Raw genomic sequence first — 22,226 nt, forward strand, 5'->3', positions numbered from 1 at the left:
TGATACATCGACGACACCGATTAAAAAAATAATATTTTTTAGAAGCTGAAAAAAGTTTGAAACAGAAAAAAAAACTGAACAAGCAAAAAAAGAAGGGGAGCATGGTCACAGGCTCTCCTGCTTTTCTGCTTTCTAGCTCTTTTCTTTCAGGTTTTAACCTTCCCTTTTTGTTATAGTATTTTTTCTGACACAGTCAACAAATTTATTAAAATTTTTCGGTGCTACCTAACACACTGACAATTTCTTTAAATATATATTATGGACACTCAGTATACTCATATTTATTCGAATATTTTTCATAAAATACATACCGGACAACACCAAATTTTTTTTTAAACTGATGATTGAGAGAAAGTGGGTTGATGTTGCCGGTAAGTCAGGCAGCACTGATAGATACTATTTAAAATAGTCCATTTTTGTAATTAATTATTTCTTTGAACTACTTTCGTAAATAATTATTATTTTTTATATTATTTGTGTAAAAAATCCATGAAGTTGAGTAGTTGGAGCGACCAAAGTTTAGTATTTTTTAAGTATAGTGTTTAAGTTGGAATGAAGAAAATGACGTAAATAATTTATTCCATTTAGAAATTAGATTTGGCCCCATAAACTCTCATTCCCTATATAAAATAATATTGTATATTGACATAGGATTAAAAAAAGTGAATTCACTGATAACTGGAGTCTAGTTTCCAACGTATACTACATAGCAGAGTGCTATATAAAAAGAGCTTGGGGAAACGCTACAACCAATATTACATCAAGTTTGTAGAGAAACTAATTAAGCAAAAAATGGCAGCGGAAAAGGTTCTTTGGATGAACCCAGCTGATCATGAAATTAGCTATGCTAATAATTCATTTTATCAGGTCTTTTATTTTTTTCTTTTCAATATCAATCAATTCTTCATTATATATATTCAACAAATACCAAGATAACTTTTTCTTTTCTTCATTCAGAAAGAAGTATTAGTGAAGGTAAGGCCAATCGTTGAAGAAGCCATCACAGATATGTTGAAGAAAATTGGTGTTCCAACTTGCATGAAGGTGGTAGACATGGGTTGCGCCTCAGGCCCTAACACCTTCCAGGCTGTATCTCACGTTATAGACACCGTCCACGGGATGTGTCAACAACAAGAGTTGAAATTACCCGAGTTTGAAGTGCTTCTAAATGATCTCCCAGGGAATGACTTCAACTCAGTGTTTAAGTCAATTCCTGATTTCTATAAACAAAAAGGAGATTTGGTTCAGGAAAGGTGTTTCATAAGAGGAGTTGCAGGTTCTTTCTACCACAGACTCTTTCCAAGTGCAAGCCTGCACTTTGTACATTCTTCCAATGGGCTTCATTGGCTCTCAAAGGTCAGTCATGACACTCCACCTCCATGTATATATATCTATATCTATATATATCTTTTCTATCAATAATTAGCAGCTTTTAACCAAAAACATACCCTTCATTTAGAAACACTAATAAAAACTTTAAATCCTTATATTTAAATCAAAATAAATATATAATTTTATAAACTCAAGCTTTATCATATCAAATAATAATGGAAAATACACAAAAACGTAGTTAATTATAGAGCTTTGTTGAAATCTTCAAATATTTTGATATTGCAAATTAGAACTTCCATTTATTTTTTATGGTGAAAAAGTTTGAGGTATTAGAAAAGAAAACATGAAGTATAATTTGAAGATCATAATTCGTATATGTAATTTCTACTTATTTTTCTTTTCATAAATTAAAAATTTATTCTTTGAGTATCGTTATTGCATAAATAAATTCCATTTTAACTTTTAGTTATATTAAATGAATTTTATGTTAGGGTAAAACCAAATAATACAATTATTATTTACATATAAATCCAACAATGTCTTCAATGCTTCTTCTTTTTTTTATCATTAATACTTGTTATGGTTGAATTTTGATCATGTGATTAGCTCCCAGTTGGGCTAGAGAACAACAAGGGTAACATATGCATGGCAAGATCAAGTCCTCCCAACATATTCAAAGCTTATGCGAATCAATTTCAGGAAGACTTCACAAATTTTCTAAGTTCACGCTCCAGAGAAATAGTACGCCAAGGTTGTATGGTGCTAACCTTCATGGTTAGGAGAAACCCAAATCCCTCCCACGAACATCATTGTTTGGAACTTCTTGCTAAATCCCTTCTTGACTTGGTTGCACAGGTTGTAATTTGTATACCATGTTTATATATTTTGGTTTCCTTATGAATGCATGTCGGGTACAATTATTCAGTCAATATTGCAATAAATTAACTTAGTTAGGCATTGTAGGGAATTGTAAAAGAGGCAGATGTGGATTCGTTCAACCTTCCGATATATCCACCTTGCAAAGAAGAAGTGGTTGATATTGTTGAGAAGGAAGGGTCGTTTGAGACTAAGCAGCTACAGGTTTTCGTAATGGACATCGATCCTCTAAGCAGAGATGAGAAGGTCCGTAACAAAGAATTTTATATGAAAATGGGCAACAACATTGCAAATACTTTCAGAGCTGGTTTAGAACCTATTCTCTGCGGTCATTTTGGAGATGCTATACTTGACGAGTTGTTCCGGAAGTTTGCGTCACATGTAGCGGATGATCCAAATAGTTCAATGCATCAGATCGTTAACCTCGTGGTTTCATTGACAAAAAAATAGTTTTTAGTAAGGGCACTTAAAAATTATGTGAGGATCTGAATTCCCACATTAGGTAAATATTATTTACTTGACCAATATCATCTTGAAATAAAATTATGAAGCCCTCATAATAAAATTTGAATCTATGTTATTCAGTTGGTAAATAAGAGTTCATAGTTACTCCAAACAAATATTCGATATATTTTTTTACAATTTAGTCCTTAAGCTTTGATTAATTATATTTTCAGTTAAATTACTCAACTTATCTTCAATATATTTGTAACACCTTGATATTCGATCCGATCATCGGGTCCGAGCTATAAGGTGTCACATTCATTATCGGAGCAACTGTAATATTTAACATTCAATTCAACATTAATATACATTCAATTACAAGTGAATCATACACATTAAACAATATATAATAATTTTCAAGTCTTATACGAGCTTATGAAAGCTCGTTTACTAACTTGAGATTCATACAGACCAAATTGTAAAGAATACAAAGTTTCAAATCGACGTCGTGACTTCGGGATTTTCTTATCGCGATGTGACTCTCTGAGTAGGGTTCGTCGCAAGAACCCTGCTCTGCTCCTCGTCGTGATGTCAAAGGTTCGTTATCACGATGTGGTAATCTGTTCCTTCCAAATACAATCTAAACTTTTTTTCCCAAGAGGAGGATTGAAGTGTTGACCTCCCCCTCTTTGCATTAGTGTTTCTTTCTTCTGCTTCTCTTGCTCTTCTTTGGAGCGGTCACATGATATCATCTGATCTCAATGTGCGTACAAAATATCTATGGTGGTGTTGTATGAGATCTTTCTTTGTTTGCTATAGGAATGGGAACAACTCTTTTTTCCTATATCCGTTATGCTATACAAGTTGAATCAACCTGAAATTTACTTATATACATATTTCCATGCTACCAACCTGATAACCTACCAAAACATCAAGTGATAATCTACCTAAAATGATGGCAACTTTCAAACAATTAAGTTTTACAATTTAGTTCTTTTCATAAACTAAGTTTAATTGCTAACAAGTTCACACTAATTTCATTTAATTCTCAACAATGACAACTTTTAAAACTTTAACAAATTTACAAATTAGTTCATGAGTTGACTAAATCAAACTCTCATGACCTCAAGCCTATAAAAATAAATAAAAAATGGTTAGAGACTTACTTTGGAATTAGAGTCGAAAGCTTCAAACCTAACAAAAATGGTGTTTTCCTCTTAGTTTTGTTTTTTGTCCGGTTAGAGAAGATGGAATTCTCATCTCACATTCCACTAAGTTCTCTTTTATACATAACTTAATGGTTAATGAAGCTTAATTTACTTAATTAATCATGTTTCTTGACCATTTAACCTTTGTTTTTTTTAATTTAATTGTTAGGATCGTCCCGATTAAGCAACAAACAAGTAAAATAGCAGAAGAAATTGAGAAGATGAACACACAAATTTAACGTGGAAAAGCCCCTCCAAAGAGGATAAAAAAACCACGGGCAAAGATAATTTTACTATAATGGCAAAAGAATGAAAAGTACAAAAGATGGAGATAAAACTAAACCCCGAAAACAAAGAACCTTCAAAACGTAAACACAAAATTCTCTGAATGTGTTATGAGTTCTAATCTAATGGGTGTGTTTTCTAAGGTTGTACAAGAGCCTATTTATAGAATAAATTCATATGTCAAATAATAATAAAATAATCTAAACTAATCAGTGTTTGACTGAAATAAATAAACAGAGTTTAACTAAAACATTATTTTTCAAATTTGACTAAAAATAAGAGTCATACTTAACAAATCTCCACCTTGACTCATATTTCTACAACGCCATCTTTGTCAAAGCCCGCCACGAGCCTATCTTGAACTATGCAGGGAATTAACTGAGTCGAATCTGTGCTTAGAAACTGGAAGACTTCTAACCTTCGACTTGTACACTGCCAAATCAAAACTAACCCGGGTCTGATTTTCACGAACACAGTGCCCTAACTTTTCAAAACCTGCATCCAAAAGAGAACCTCTCTTCAACAAAACGGTCATACATTTTTCCCTCCTATCACCAAGTTGCCTCCGCTCCAAACGAGTTGACTTCGACTCAGTAACGGACGAGGGATGTCCGATTTCACCGATTACTGTAGAACCTTCCAGAATATAAAGACTGCCAGTTCTTTTACATTTTAACAAAATGAGAGCTCCACGAGATACTTTAATGCCGCTTGACTCGATGTTGATTCTGCATCCTTTCAAGTCTAAAATAATCAAGGAGATGAGATTCTTTCGTAAATCAGGTACATACCTAACATCTGAGAGTGTCCTAATCGTCCCATCGTGTATCCTAATTTTAACAGTACCAATACCAATTACCTTACTAGATGAATCGTTTCCCATGCGCACAACTCCACCTTCAACCGAACTGTATGTAGAGAACTATTCTCTATTGGGACACATGTGGAAAGAACATCTCGAATCTAGGATCCACTCGGACGTGAGCTTGGAGTTATCGTTCGTTGACACTAACAAGAAATCATCACCGCTTTCATCGATCAAATTAGCACCAGCTACATCTTCCTCGTTACTCTCAACAGCTCTTTTATTTCGTAGTTTATAATAATCTGCTTTGATGTGACCTAACTTTTTACAATAGCGACACCTTTTGTCTCTTTTCTTTGATGTTATCAAAACCGAAGCTTGCCTATTTGCCTTGCTATCCAAATGAAGCTCATTGTCGAGTTTGTCTCTACTCAACAAATGACCCTTTACATCTTCGAACGAGAGTTTGTCTCTGCCATAAATCAGGGTCTCCCTGAAAGACTTGTATGAAGGGGGTAAAGAGCACAATAATAGCATAGCTTGATCTTCATCATCAATATGAACCTCAACGTTCTTTAAATCATTTAAAAAAGTAATGAATTGACTGATGTGATCTCTAAGAAGCTCACCTTCGTTCATATGAAACATAAATAGACGTTGTTTCAACACTAAACGGTTAGCCAAAGACTTAGTCGCATAAAGAGTTTCTTACATTTTCCACAAGGCGGATGAGGTCTTCTCCATCAATACCTCCTGCAATACCGTATTCGCGAGGCACAACCGGATTGCAGACAAGGCCTTTTCATCAAGCTCTTCCTATTCTGTTTTATTTAGATTCTCAGGCTTTTTCCCGGTAACAACCTTTTTCAAACCGGATTGAACTAGAATTGCCATCATCTGAACTTGCCACAGATTGAAATTTGTCTCACCATCGAACTTCTCAATTTCAAACCTTGTTATTATTGCCATATCTGAATGGGCTGATCTTTGAACTAGTTCTGATACCACTTGTTAGGACCATCCCGATTAAGCAACAAACAAGTAAAATAGCAGAAGAAATTGAGAAGATGAACACACAAATTTAACGTGAAAAAACCCCTCCAAAGAGGATAAAAAACCACGGGTAAAGATAATTTTACTATAATGGCAAAAGAATGAAGAGTACAAAAGATGGAGATAAAACTAAACCCCGAAAACAAAGAACCCTCAAAACGTAAACATAAAATTCTCTGAATGTGTTATGAGTTCTAATCTAATGGGTGTGTTTTCTAAGGTTGTACAAGAGCCTATTTATAGGCTAAATTCATACGTCAAATAATAATAAAATAATCTAAACTAATCAGTGTTTGACTGAAATAAATAAACAGAGTTTAACTAAAACATTATTTTTCAAATTTGACTGAAAATAGGAGTCATACTTAACATTAATTTATACATGTATTACCATCCATTGGCATATAATTTAGAATGGTTTATTAACCATTTAAAAATTAGATTTGGTCCCATAAAATCTCACTCCCTATATAATATTGTATATATGACGTAGGATTATAAAAAGTGAATTCATTGAAAACTGGAGTCTAGTTTCCAACATATACTATGTAGCAGAGTGCTATCGAGAGAAAGAACTTGGGGAAAAGCTACAACCAATATTACATTAAGTTTGTAGAGAAACTAATTAAGCAAAAAATGGCAGCGGAAAAGGTTCTTTGGATGAACCCAGCTGATCATGAAATTAGCTATGCTAATAATTCATTTTATCAGGTCTTTTATTTTTTTCTTTTCAATATCAATCAATTCTTCATTATATATATTCAACAAATACCAAGATAACTTTTTCTTTTCTTCATTCAGAAAGAAGTATTAGTGAAGGTAAGGCCAATCGTTGAAGAAGCCATCACAGATATGTTGAAGAAAATTGGTGTTCCAACTTGTATGAAGGTGGTAGACATGGGTTGCGCCTCAGGCCCTAACACCTTCCAGGCTATATCTCACGTTATAGACACCGTCCATGGGATGTGTCAACAACAAGAGTTGAAATTACCCGAGTTGGAAGTGCTTCTAATCCCAGGGAATGACTTCAACTCAGTGTTTAAGTCAATTCCTGATTTCTATAAACAAAAAGGAGATTTGGTTCAGGAAAGGTGTTTCATAAGAGGAGTTGCAGGTTCTTTCTACCACAGACTCTTTCCAAGTACAAGCCTGCACTTTGTACATTCTTCCAATGGGCTTCATTGGCTCTCAAAGGTCAGTCAGACACTCCACCTCCATGTATTAAATATATATAAATATATATATATATATATGCCTCTTTTCTATCAATAATTAACAACTTTTAACCAAAAGCAAATCCTTCATTTAGAAACACTAATAAGAACTTTTAATCCTTATATCTAAATCAAAAGAAATATGAAATTTTATAAACTCAAGCTTTATCATATCAAATAGTAATGAAAATAAATATAAAAGTGTACTTAATTATAGAGCTTTGTTGAAATCTTTAAATATTTTGTTATTGCAAATTAGATCTTCTATTTAATTTTTATGAAGAAGTTTGAGGTATTAAAAAACAAAACATGAAGTATAATTTGAAGATCATAATTCGTATATGTAATTTATATTTATTTTTCTTCTCCATATTTTTGTCTTTTATAAATTAAAAATTTATTACATGAGTATCGTTATTAGATAAATAAATCCCATTTTAACTTTTAATTATATTAAATGAATTTTATGTTAGGGTAAAACCAAATAATACTGTAATACCCAATTTTAGCCCAGGCTCACAAAAAAATAATAAACCCAAAATAATAAAACAAAGTCTAAGTCTAGTAATATCATTTGGCCCGATCGGAATGACCCATTACTTGAAAAGGTTGAAGGTCCATCTACAAGCTTATGGAAACATAATCTTCAAGGATATGCAATCTTAGATATGATATGCAATCTTAGAAGATATGATTTTGTAATCTTAGAGATTTAATTTGTAGATACCCTTTAATCTTAGCCGTTGATGTAATTAATCTGTACCGTTAGATTTGAGGATGCTCAACTATAAATAGAGGCCTCTCCTTTCATTGTAAGGGACGGGAGTTGGGAGTAATAATAATTCTTAAGAGTATTTACTCAAATTTCTCTCTCTCTTGCATTCTTATTTTCTGTGGCTTGTTCTTATTTTATTGATTTGTGTATAATTTATTTATTGATTTGTATATTGTTGATTTCAAATCTCTTTTTCCCTTTTTTATTTATTTTCAAATTCATTATTTTCAAATTTGTTTACATTTTATTTTGCCTTCTATTTTTTTATTTTATACTTTTTGTTTTAAATTCATTGGTGTTTTATTATTGATGCTATTTAATCCTCTATTTGTTATTTTAGTTTTTTTATTATTAAATTAATTATTTTAATATTATTAATACTATTATGTGGCATCATTAATCTTGTATCATTATTATTTACTTTTTTATGCCTTTAAATTTCAAATTTTGTTATATATATGCATGTATACATACATACGTTTTATAATATATATATACGTACACATTTTTTAATTTTTTATAAATATATATACACATACTTTTATATATTTTCCATGTTTCATAATTTTATATACATACTTATATTTTTTTACATATTAAAATATGTATATTTATATTTTTTTTATTTTTTTATTTTTTATAATTCACATACATATATATTTTTCTTATATGTACATATATATTTATATATTTTATAATTTTTATCTATTTTCTTTGTTATTATTATTGCTTTACTTGATGTTTATTTATTTATTTATTCACATGACCATTATTATCATTATTATATTCTTTAAATGTTTCGATTTTATTTGTTTATTTACTTGATATTGTGTATACATGATTGATTTGTTTTTTTATTTATCTTTTCATTATTATCATTATTTTTTTTCTTGATCATGCTATTTATATTTACATTATCACAATTGTTACTCCATTATATAATTGTTACCCATATTCGTATAAAGAGAAAATTTTGAAAAATAAAGGCAATACTCGGTATTTGGAATCTTCGAGAGGATTGAGCCCTAACGTATTGGGTTCCAACTCTTTTATTGAATCTGAATAATTGAGAATGCTCTTTAATCAAAACATAAATAAAAAGCTCATTATCGAGAATTCAATACGTTGTGTCCTAACGCATTGGATATGACACGTTGTTTTCTCGAGATGAAAATTTATTCTAAAAATAATAAAGGTAATAATTCAATGTTTAGAATTTTGAGAAATTGTGCCCTAACGTATTGGGCTGCGATTTCTTCATCTGACTTAAACAATTGAATATCCTTTTAAATTTTATTGCACAAGTTTTTTTTGGACAAGCTCATTTTTTAGGAAGTGAAATATCATGCCCTAACTCATTGGGTGTGACATTTTCTCTTTTCGAAATGAGAGGGTCTTATCTAGTAACTTGTTTTATATAAGTTTTTGTTAAAAAAAGCAAAATATCGTATTTTAAATCTCTTCAAAGTTTTCAATTTTCGACATTAAGATATTAATTAATTAACTAGATACCAATTTTTTGGCGTTACGGGGGTGCTAATCCTTCCTCGTACTTAACCGACTCCCGAACCCGCTTTTCTGAATTTCGTGGACCAAAATCGTTGTTTTAATAAAGTTAAATTAAAAATAACCACTTTTTGAGGTGACTCGATCACACCTAAATAAAAAGGATCGGTGGCGACTCCCATTTTCATTTTTTTTCAAAATCCAAGTCGACCCCGTTTGTCAAAATAAAAATGGTGTTAATAGCTTGGCGACTCCACTGGGGACCTTTGAGAGTCAAGCCGTAAAATTGATTTTTTTTGTCTTATTGTTGGAAATTGAAATTTTTGATTTGAAAAATTACGATCCTCTCATTGCATTTGTTTGTGGTATGATTACTGTAAATTGAGTTTTATATCTTGGCATCATATTGCATAAAGACTGTTTAGTCTTACCCTTTTAAGTGGGAGTGAGAAGCTATTCCTTCGTGAGGTTTTCACCTCCGTGCAGGATAGTGGATCACTTTCGGAATACATCTATACCTATGTCTTCGTAAGATTTTCATCTCTGTGTAGCCATAGGGAAATGTATTCCCCTGAACGAACTCGGTCCGTATGAGCCTATAATAGGTGAGGATCGAGGAATCTGCTGGTTCGGGTACCTTGACTTTAGAGCCAAACCGCATATAGAAGACCATAGGAACTCATCCTAGGTAGAGCCACTCCAAACCCCTAGTGGTTACCCGAGTAGGTATTCTTTTGTTTACTTTTGACTTGTACTAACCCGTTTTGTTTTGTTTTGATTATGATTGCATTGCATTTGCATCTTAGAAAAGAGATGTTGATTCAAGTTCGGTTACTAACTTAGAAAGCTTGTCATGGAATACGGATTTCTTGATAAAGTGGAAATAATACGGCTGCCTGAATATATTCTGAGAAACGTAGGAAGGACGATGGAAGAGTTCGTGACTTTACTTTGTGGCCCGAGGATTCAAGATGATTGTCCAAGAGCCTTCGACGTTCCAATTCCCTTAAAGAAGCTGATGAGTATTACGAGGATAGGAAAATGATGGATCGCGACCAGGATCAAGAAAAAAGAGGTAGCAGTGGCATCTATTGGAAATTTGCGAGATTTATCTTAAACATGCGAATGAAGGAATAGATCAATGTAGTCTTTTGGAATATGAGGGCGAGGCCGTACATGCATCTGTTTTATGTAAAGAAGTTTGTTTTCTAGTAAAGTTTTCTAAATGTAATTGAATCAGAATCAATATCTCTTTAGGCATTCATTTCATGCATTTGCATTACATGACATGCATTAAAAACTATTAAAAAGCCCTAATTGGTTAAAATTATTCCTCAGCTAATCTGGAAAACCAATCAACCAAACACCCTTACAGTACCCGAGCAAAGTCGAGAACTATGGATCAAAGATTGGAAAAGCTTGAGCAACTTCAAAAGAAAATGCAGGATCAGCTACAGATGCAAATGAATGAGCAGTTGGAAAAAATTCAACAAGATATGACAGAAAGGATGTTGGAGTCTCAAAAGGATATGATGGCTCAGTTGACTCAACTATTGACTAGTAGAGTAAATAAGGGGAAGGGCCCTATGGCTAATGCTGAAGAAGGAAACAATGATGGACATTGTTATCCTTCAGGTTTTACTCCCCACATGCGCAGTCTCAAGCTGAGGTGTACCCACGTAAATCCTTAGTCACAATCCGGCCTCAGCAGTTTCAAGCTGATGCCTCAATGCCAATGCACTTCCAGATTGGATCAAGCTCTAACCCTGGAGATAACCCGGTTAATCTTGCTAATCCTGATTTCGATGAAATGGCTGAAAAAGATAAAGTAAAGGAAGAATTGCCAAAACAGTTAGAAGAAAGGTGGAAATGGATTGAAGAGAAATTCAGGGCGATGGAGAGTACTGAAACTACCGTAGGATGGCTGCCAAAGATCTGAGCTTGGTCCCGGATTTGGTACTCCCTTATAAGTTAAAGATGCCAGAATTTAAGAAGTATAATGGGACCAGTTGCCCTGAAGCTCACATCACTATGTTTTGTAGGTGAATGACTAGGTATATTAACAATGATCAGCTATTAGTACATTGTTTTCAAGATAGCCTCACCGGGGCGGCATCTAAATGATATAATTAATTGAGCCGAACCAAATTTAGTTCTTGGAAGGACTTGGCACAAGCTTTTATGAGATAGTACAGTCACAAATCAGAAATGACTTCTGATAGAATCACCTTGCAAAATTTAGAAAAGAAATCAAATAAAAGTTTTAGACAGTATGCACAGATGTGGAGGGAGATTGCGGTTCAAGTTCAGCCGCCACTCTCAGAGAAAGAAATGACGATGCTCTTCATCAAAACTTTATCTCCCCATTCATCACGCACATGTTGGGAAGTGCTTCAAAGAGTTTCTCAGATATAATCATGAATGGCGAAATGATTGAAAATGCCATCAGAAGTGGAAGAATGGATGGTGGAAAGAGTAACAAAAAGTCAGTCTCAAGGAGAAAAGAAAATGAGATGAATAACATAGGTTACTCAAGATCAGTTACTGTAAGTCATCTAAGTAAAGGGGTTGCTAGTCAACAATGTTCATTGAGACAAGAACCTGGAGTGAAACCAAGTACTGAGAAACTCCAATTCACACCAATTCCGATGTCCTATAAGGAGATATATCAAAGCTTGTTCGATGCGCATATTGTTGCCCCTTCCTACTTAAAACCTCCACAACCTCCGTATCCCAAGTGGTATGATGTGATTACCATGCGAGAATTATGGGGCACTCAATAGAGAATTGCATTACCTTCAAAAAGCTAGTTGAAAAATTCATCAACATGGGTATTGTCAAGTTGGATGACTCATCTAATGCAGAAAGGCCGCTACCCAATCATGATTGATAATGGGGTGAATGCAATATATGAAGAGGTGTTGGGAAGTGATCACATCAATGACATATAGGAAGACACAAATGAAAAGGGACCTTGTTAGATATTCGCCTTTATAAACTTGAGAGTGTTCTAAATAATTGGACTGCGGAAGAAATCCCTGTAGTTTTTAGAGCTTATTTTGAGTAATGTTTAGAAAATTTTGTTGTTTTTAGCCTAAAAATGATAGAAACTCCTTTGTGAAATAGGCTCATGTCTGAACGTCATTATTCTAATGAAATACATCTTTGTATTCATTTTTGAGCCAATATTCTTTCATTCTTTTCGAATAATTATTCTTTCATTATTTTGGATTTTCTTCCACATCATTCTTTCATTCATAATCATATTGTACAAAAAATTATTCATAAATTCATACATTCTTTTGTATATTCTTTGGTACTTCCTATAGGTACCCAGATATCAATGACATGAGTGACGCTGCTACGGGATATCAATGACATGAGTGACGCTGCTACAGACTCAGAATCTCTTTTTGAGCAAGACACGTATTTAGAGGGATCTCATGACTTTGAAGATGACATAGATTGTAATTTATCTCCAGACTTGTTGATGATGGTAGAACAAGAGGAATCCTAATTCACAAGAAATCATTAGAAATTGTGAGCTTGGTGAAGATTAGAATTGACATGACAGCAAAGCCGAAGTGAGACCTCATTGAGTTACTCCAAGAATTCAAAAATGTCTTTGTATGGTCATACCAGGATATGCTCAGGTTAAGCACTGACCTTGTGGTGCACTGTCTTCCTGAAAAGAAGATTGTAAGCCGGTTCAGCAGAAGCTCAAGAGAATGAGGTCCACCCGGTATCATGCTAAGAATAAAAGAAAAAGCTAAAAAGTAATTTGATGCTGGGTTTGGGTAGCCAACATTGTACTAGTTCTTAAAAAAGATGGGAAAATACGAATGTATATGGATTACAGGGATTTGAACAAAGTCAGTCCCAAAACTCATTGCTTTTCACACTTTAGTGGATAACATGGACGGCCACTCACTATTTTCCTTCACGGACGGCTTCTCTGGATACAATCAGATAAAGATGCACTCTGAAGATATGGGAAGGACCACATTCATCATCTTATGGGGAACATTTTGCTATAAAGTATGACCATTCGGGTCAAAGAATGCAAGAAGTGCCTTTTTCTTTGATTTTTCATAGCTTTGCCTAGTTAAGTCAATCGCTCCGCAATTTTGTTGGGTTTCATCCTAATTGAAGAGGAAGATCCAAAGTTTATGTCATAGTTAAATTTCGCCCTAAAAGGCTCTATGAAAGAAATCTGGTACCAAAGAAGATTTTTTGCATACAAGATAAAAGTAGAAGATCTTATGTGGGAAACTTTATCAAGAAAAACATTAGGGATAACAAGGACTTACCTAATCCTATGAGTTCAAGATCCAATTCAAAAAAAACCCAAAAAAACACAAAAAAAACCAAAAAAATCAAAAATCAAAATCAAAATTAAAAAATGAAAATGACAAAAAGAAAAGGAAAAAGGAGAGGCCAAGGTCAAAACTCGCAAAGGGCGCCTTAAGAGCAAAGGGGATTTGAGTTGAAAACCTGAAAAGGGCGGCTCAAATATTGATCAAAATGGGGCATGAGGTGATCAGAGCAGTTCAAATTTTGATCAGATTGGGGCATATGATGATCTTGCTATACTTAAATCAACAGGAAAGGGTAGGCAACATCTTGGGGCATCGACAAAGCACTATAGATCTCCTAAACACATGTCAAACTCAGAATGGTCTTCAGAAAGTTTGTATAGAGAAGTTCAAGCTGCGATATCTGGGGCATCCGATTTTCATACTATTTATATTGAATTTTTTGTTCTTGGAATACTTCATTCTTTTCCAAGATACACATTCCCAATCAATTTCTTTGTTATCCTTCTTTACTATTTTTGATAATTTATTCCTTTCGAGCTATGCTCAGAACTAACTTTATTCTTATCCATTGTTATGACCTTTTTTGCAAGCATGTTGTATTGGAATAATGATTAATGGACTAATAAAACTTTCACAATAGAGGTTTTGCATATTACTCTAGAAGTTTCTAAATAATACAAGAACCTGAAACAAGACTATTGTTTAGAACGCACCATGTTTAAAGGTTGGAAATCTGAAAAGGAAGAGTCTAAATTAGGACTTTCTCTTTGGATTTTGTTGTCAAAAACATTGATTGAACAAAATGACAAGATGTCGTGTTGATGACAAAGCTTAAATAAACAAGCAAGCAATGATCACCAGACAATAGGAAGAGGTTTCCTTGGAGAAAAAAGCATTCATTTGTGCATGAGCCTTTGGTACGACACCCTGGGAATGGTGTAAGGGACCAGAGAGATTTAGATACTGTATCCTTGAATTGTGATAGGAGAGGATTGAGGAAAAGCCATATATTTCTACCCTTGGGTTACAGTGGCAGAATGATAGTACAAATTTTGCATCCCAGTGGATTGAACTTTGAGGTTTACAGTGGGGGCAATCTAACTAAGTGTTTCTTTCAAAATGCCAGCTGAGCAGGAAGGCGTTGTAGCACGTCAGTGATAAAGCCTTAATAAACATCGAGCAATGATAACCTAAGTAATAAAGAATGATCATTCTCACAAAAAAATAGTATTCTACATTCATGCAAACACCATTCATACATGTTTAGTTAGGAGCATTTGATGCATTTTGATCATGCCATCCTCATTTTAGGCATAATTAGGTTCATTATATAGGTCATGTTCCTCGGAGAACAGATCGGTGAAATCACAAAGCTTTATCTCCCTGGTCAGCAGTGGAATAGGTTGAAGGTTGTAAGTCTTATCTCCCTAGTCAGCAGTGGAATAGGTTGAAGATTGTGAGTCCTATCTCCCTGGTCAATAGTGGAATAGGTTGAAGATTGTGAGTCCTATCTCCCTGGTCAGCAGTGAAATAGGTTGAAGATTGTAAGTCCTATCTCCCTGGTCAGTAGTGGAATAAGTGAATCCTATCTCCCTGGTTAGCAGTGGAATAGGTTGAAGAAGGTGAATCCTATCTCCCTGGTTAGCAGTGGAATAGGTTGAAGATTGTGAATCCTATCTCCCTGGTCAGCAGTGGAATAGGTTGAAGATTGTGAATCCTATCTCCCTGGTCAGCAGTGGAATAGGTTGAAGATTGTGAATCCTATCTCCCTAAGCAGCAGTGGAGTAGGTTGAAAATTACAGATCTTATCTCCCTAAGCAGTAGTGGAGCAGATTGAAGACGGTGAATCTTATCTTCCCAAGGTAGTAGGGAAGTAGATTTAAGCCACTAGCCTTATCTCCTTGAGCAGCAGTGGAGTAGGTTAAAAATTACAGATCTTATCTCCCTAAGCAGTAGTGGAACAGATCGAAGACGGCGAATCTTGTCTTCCCAAGGTAGTAGGGAAGCATATTTAAGCCACTAGTCTTATCTCCCTGAACAGTAGTGGAGTAGGTTGAAAATAACAGATTTTATCTCCCTAAGTTGCAGTGGAGCAGATTGAAGCCAGTAGTCCTATCTCCCTGAAGTTGCAGTTGAGCAGATTAAAATAATAGATCTTATCTCTCTGAAGTTGCAGTAGAGTAGATCATATCAGGTCTTATCTCCTTGAGGTTACAGCGGAGCAGACTGAGAAAGCAAGTCTTATCCCCCTAAAGTTGCAGTGAGGCAGACTGAGAATAGCAAATCTTACTTCCCTGGCGGTGTAGTGGAACAGATTGAAGCGACAACAGTGAATCGCAATTCCCCCACATCACAGTTAAGCAGATTAAAAGTTACGAGTTACGAATCCTATCTCCCCGACGTTGCGGTGGAGTGGATCGAGACACTAATTCCTATACCTCTGAAGATGCAGTAGGATGGAATGTGGCTTCTTGAAAAAGAAGAGCACTAAGATCCAGCATGACCGGGCAAAAAATGGTCATTTCTAAAGTTTTTTCTCCGTTCCTGTTACACGACAACGAGCAAAGAGGGGCAGTTGTAATACCCAATTTTAACCCGGGCTCACAAAAAATAATAAACCTAAAATAATAAAACAAAGTCTAAGTCCAGTAATATCATTTGGCCAGACCAGAATGGCTCATTACTTGAAAAGGTTGAAGGTCCATCTACAAGCTTATGGAAACATAATCTCCAAGGATATGCAATCTTAGATATGATATGCAATCTTAGAAGATATGATTTTGTAATCTTAGAGATTTAATTTGTAGATACCCTTTAATCTTAGCCGTTGATGTAATTGATCTGTACCGTTGGATTTGGGGAGGCTCAACTATAAATAGAGGCCTCTCCCTTCATTGTAAGGGACGGGAGTTGGGAGTAATAATAATTCTTAAGAGTATTTACTCAAATTTCTCTCTTTCTTGCGTTCTTATTTTCTGTGGCTTGTTCTTATTTTATTGATTTGTGTATAATTTATTTATTGATTTGTATATTGTTGATTGCAAATCTCTTTTTCCTTTTTTCATTCATTTTCAAATTCATTATTTTCAAATTTGTTTACATTTTATTTTGCCTTATATATTTTTTATTTTATACTCTTTGTTTTAAATTCATTGGTGTTTTATTATTGATACTATTTAATCCTCTATTTGTTATTTTAGTTTTTTATTATTAAATTAATTATTTTAATATTATTAATACTATTATGTGACATCATTAATCTTGTATCATTATTATTTACTTTTTTATGCCTTTAAATTTCAAATTTTGTTATATATATGCATGTATACATACATACGTTTTATAATATATACATATACGTACACATTTTTTTATTTTTTATAAATATATACACATACTTTTATATATTTTCTATGTTTCATAATTTTATATACATACTTATATTTTTTTTACATATTAAAATATGTATATTTATATTTTTTTTATTTTTTTATTTTTTATAATTCACATACGTATATATTTTTCTTATATGTACATATATATATATTTATATTTTATAATTTTTATCTATTTTCTTTGTTTATTATTGCTTTACTTGATGTTTATTTATTTATTTATTCACATGACCATTATTATCATTATTATATTCTTTAAATGTTTCGGTTTTATTTGTTTATTTACTTGATATTGTGTATACATGATTTATTTGTTTTTTTATTTATCTTTTCATTATTATCATTATTTTTTTTCTTGATCATGTTATTTATATTTACATTATCACAATTGTTACTCCATTATATAATTGTTACCCATATTCGTATAAAGAGAAAATTTTGAAAAATAAAGGCAATACTCGGTATTTGGAATCTTCGAGAGGATTGAGCCCTAACGTATTGGGTTCCAACTCTTTCGTTGAATCTGAATAATCGAGAATGCTCTTTAATCAAAATATAAATAAAAGCTCATTATTGAGAATTCAATACGTTGTGTCCTAACGCATTGGATATGACACGTTGTTTTCTCGAGATGAGAATTTATTCTAAAAATAACAAAGGTAATATTCAATGTTTAGAATTTTGAGAAATTGTGCCCTAACGTATTGGGCTGCGATTTCTTCATCTGACTTAAACAATTGAATATCCTTTTAAATTTTATTGCACGAGTTTTTTTTGGACAAGCTCGTTTTTTAGGAAGTGAAATATCATGCCCTAACTCATTGGGTGTGACATTTTCTCTTTTCGAAATGAGAGGGTCTTATCTAGTAACTTGTTTTATATAAGTTTTTTTTTAAAAACAAAAGATCGTATTTTAAATCTCTTCAAAGTTTTCAATTTTTGACATTAAGACATTAATTAATTAACTAGGTACCAATTTTTTGGCGTTACGAGGGTGCTAATCCTTCCTCGTACGTAACCGACTCTCGAACCCGTTTTTTTGAATTTCGTGGACCAAAATCGTTGTTTTAATAAAGTCAAATTAAAAATAACCACTTTTTGAGGTGACTCGATCACACCTAAATAAAAAGGACCGGTAGCGACTCCCATTTTCATTTTTTTTCAAAATCCAAGTTGACCCAGTTTTTCAAAACAAAAATGGTGTCAACAAATACAATTATTATTTACATAGAAATCCAACAATGTCTTCAATGCTTTTTTTTTATTAATTATTATTATGGTTGAATTTTGATCATGTGATTAGCTCCCAGTTGGACTTGAGAACAATAAGGGTAACATATGCATGGCAAGATCAAGTCCTCCCAACATATTCAAAGCTTATGCGAATCAATTTCAAGAAGACTTCACAAATTTTCTATGTTCACGCTCCAAAGAAATAATACGCCAAGGTTGTATGGTGCTAACCTTCGTGGTTAGGAGAAACCCAAATCCCTTCCACGAACATCATTGTTTGGAACTTCTTGCTAAATCCCTTCTTGACTTGGTTGCACAAGTTGTAAATTTGTATATAATATTTATATATTTTGGTTTCCTTATGAATGCATGTGGGGTAAAATTATTCATTTAATATTGCAATAAATTAACTTAGTTAGGCATTGTAGGGAATTGTAAAAGAAGCAGATGTGGATTCGTTCAACCTTCCTGTATATCTACCTTACAAAGAATAAGTGGTTGAGATTGTTGAGAAGGGAGGGTCGTTTGAGATTAAGCAGCTACAGCTTTTCATAATGGACACTGGTCCTCTAAGCAAAGATGACAAGGTTCATAACAAAGAATTTTATGTGAAAATGGGCAACAACATTGCAAATACTTTCAAAGCTGGTTTAGAACCTATTCTCTGTTGTCATTTTGGAGATGCTATACTTGACTAGTTGTTCCGGAAGTTTACGTCACATGTAGCGAATGATCCAAATAGTTCAATGCATCAGATGGTTACCCTTGTGGTTTCATTGACAAAAAAATAGTTCTTAGTAAGGGCACTTAAATAGAGAATCTGAATTACCTATAACGTAACTAATCTTCTATAATTGTTATGAAATATTGTTAACTATTCCAGGATGTCGTAGAAAATGACGCACAAATATCAATATAATTTTATTCTAAGACGTTTGAATATTTATTTGCACCCAATCTTTTGGTTTTGGTATGTTTTCTTTTGATGCAATCAACACAGACATCAAGGTCTATGAAGTCAAGGGACTCTAGAATGCAATCAGACACAAGGTGCTCAACTCTACCTTTTGAGATATGACCTAAGCGCTTATGCCATAATGATGTCGAACTTTCCTTATTTAATTTTCGTTTAATATCATGTGATTCCACATGCAAGATTTCATTATAGGATGCAACTGTTTCTAGTAGACAAAGGTTGTCATAAGCATTTAAATAATCAGTTCCAACAACATTTGAATTTAAAGACAAACTAAATTAATTATTTCCAAATGAATAATAATATCCAAATTTGTCTAACAAAAAAACATAAACTAAATTACATCTAAAAGACGGTACTATAAAAGTGTCTTTTAAATCCAAGTAAAAACCAGTTCCTAATAACAACCTAAAATGCCCAATTGCTTCCACTTTCATCGATTTTCCATCGCTCACGAAGATGTGTCTTTCACCATCACTTGGCTTTTGGTAGCTCAGACAACTCTGCATAGAAACACCTATGTGAGTAGTAGCACCACAATCTATCCACCAAGTGTTTCTAGGTATTGAAGCTAAATTAACCTCAGAATAGACCAAAGTAAGAATTATACATTTCTTTGCATGCCAGACATGATACTTGACACATTCTTTCTTCACGTGTCTAGACTTGTTATAAAATAAATAATTCTTTGTAACTTCTTGTTGTTTCTTTTTAGCTGGACCCTTAGTAGCTTCATTCCTATATTTTCTTTTCTTGCTCTTATCTTTAGAGGCACTAGCCAAATGAACACTTTCAAACTTATCATGCTTCAACCTTTCTTCCTCTTTCACACAATGAGAAATGAGCTAATTTAGAGTTCATTTCTCCTATTGACAATTGTAACTAAATTTGAATTAGTTAAATTGTGCAGGAAGCGATACTAAAACCATAACAACAAGTAATTTCTCAGAAAAATTAATCTTAAGTGTCTTATATCTTAAAGCAACATGAAACATCTCCACAATTTACTCTCTCATATTTCCTTGACCTTTATACTTTATAGACATCAAAGAAGTCAAAAGATGTCATTTCAATCTTAACGTTTTTGGCAAAATGTTTCTCAATTTCGTCAAGGAAAGCCTTAGCTTGAGTAATCTCTTTAGATTCTGCACCCCTAAAGGCTTTTGGAATGTTGTGCTTAATGATCATTAGACTCATGTGATTTGAATGATCCCACTTTTCAAAATCCTTTTTAGCATCAGGAGTGTTTACCGTAGTGAGAGGTGCAAATTGTTCTTCCCCTAGTGTAAGGTATGTAATAGCCCATTTTTCTTGGGCCTGATTAAAACCCAAAAATAATAAAATATAGTCCAAATTACAAAGGCCTGTACGGCCCAATAATACCAGGCCTAATTAGCCCATTTACCCTAACCCATTTTACCACCAAAGTCGATTACAAAACCAAAGACCCAATCTAAACCCTAGCCCAACACAAAGAAACCCTAGGTAGCAAGCCTTAGTCGCTGCCTGCAGCACAGTCCCCAGCCTCCACACTTCTCCGGACCAGCATCCTCCCCGTACGTGCGCACTCCTCAACAGCCACCGAACCTGCGAAAAAGAGGCATACAGCGTAGCAATAACAGAATAATAGCAAAAAACGCAACGAATATTAAGGAAGAGATAGATTTTTTTCTTTTTTTACGACTATAAAAGGCCGATATTGAATCAGTAAATGGGGTGAGATACGGAAGGAAGGATGGAATCAAAAAATAGAAAGGTGAAACACCACTGTTAATGATCTTTGTTTTAACTTCTTTTCGGTTTTTTTGAATCTTTTTGTCATTTTTTCTTTGGTTAATATCTATTGATTGTTTAAGAAAAGAAACGAATGGCAAAAGCTTACCTTATTTGCACTGTCAAACCCTTGTCGCTTCATCGCAATCAGAGATAGAAGGAGGGTTGAGGCTGAACGGCGGCATTCAGGGGTTGGAAAAACCCTAAAGAAGCAGTTCTTTTTGCTGCTTCAAGAAAAGAGAAACAAAATGTTTCTTAAATTTTTTTAAAAGAAGGAATAAACGGCGCCATTCGGTGGGGGGAGAGTCCGCGCGTCGACCTAACCCGCAGGTTGGGTCCGCGCGTTTTCACCCTAAAAGGGTAATTTACGCGACTGCCCCCAGTGTTATCCCATGGTTCCAAATCAATTTTTCAAAATTTACCCGGTTAAATTTGAATTTATTCATTTTAGCCTGTGTCAATGCATAGCATTTTGGGAAGGTGGATTATTATTAATCTGGTCCCCCATGTCATTCGCTTGTTGCATTTTCGTCCCCCATTTTACTTTTAATCCCATTCGTACCTGCTAATTCTATTTCAATTACAATATAATCCTTTTTGGTTTTTTTAATATTAATCCATTCATCGTATTATTTTTAGTATTATTTTATTATTATTACTCTTATTATACCCACGTTATTATGTATTCATTTAATTCTAACTTGTTTTCTTATATACTTATATTATTTTATAATATATATTTTCTTTATACTTCTAATTTCATAAAATTTTCTTTTTATAAATATATACATTTTTTTACAAACATATATATTTTTATATTTTAATTTCAAAAACGATTTTACTTTTGTAAATATATACATATAAGTATACTTCTATATATGTTCTTTATATATTATTTTATTGTTCATAATTTTTACAAACATATTTTGTAAATACATATACATGTATAATTTAAATTAAAGTATTTTGTTTCATGTTGTGTACATTAACTTTTTATCATACTTTTAAAATATATATATTTTGGTTTCATCA

The 22,226-nt window shown here is 33.3% G+C and overlaps 1 protein-coding gene and 1 pseudogene across 1 annotated transcript; both read left to right on the plus strand.

The window, feature by feature from the left end:
- Positions 1-662: 662 nt before the first annotated feature.
- LOC107892257 (probable methyltransferase TCM_000331) lies at positions 663-2,788 on the plus strand. The gene is made up of 4 exons (XM_016817288.2): positions 663-867; positions 958-1,356; positions 1,939-2,187; positions 2,296-2,788. The coding sequence occupies exons 1-4, from the start codon at positions 793-795 to the stop codon at positions 2,656-2,658; spliced, it is 1,086 nt and encodes a 361-aa protein (XP_016672777.1). The 5' UTR covers positions 663-792; the 3' UTR covers positions 2,659-2,788.
- A 3,829-nt stretch (positions 2,789-6,617) lies between these two features.
- LOC107892750 (probable methyltransferase TCM_000331) lies at positions 6,618-19,236 on the plus strand (annotated as a pseudogene).
- The last annotated feature ends 2,990 nt before the right edge of the window (positions 19,237-22,226 follow it).

Source organism: Gossypium hirsutum, chromosome D09 (genome assembly GCF_007990345.1).
Source record: "Gossypium hirsutum isolate 1008001.06 chromosome D09, Gossypium_hirsutum_v2.1, whole genome shotgun sequence".
Classification (NCBI taxonomy): Eukaryota; Viridiplantae; Streptophyta; class Magnoliopsida; order Malvales; family Malvaceae; genus Gossypium; species Gossypium hirsutum.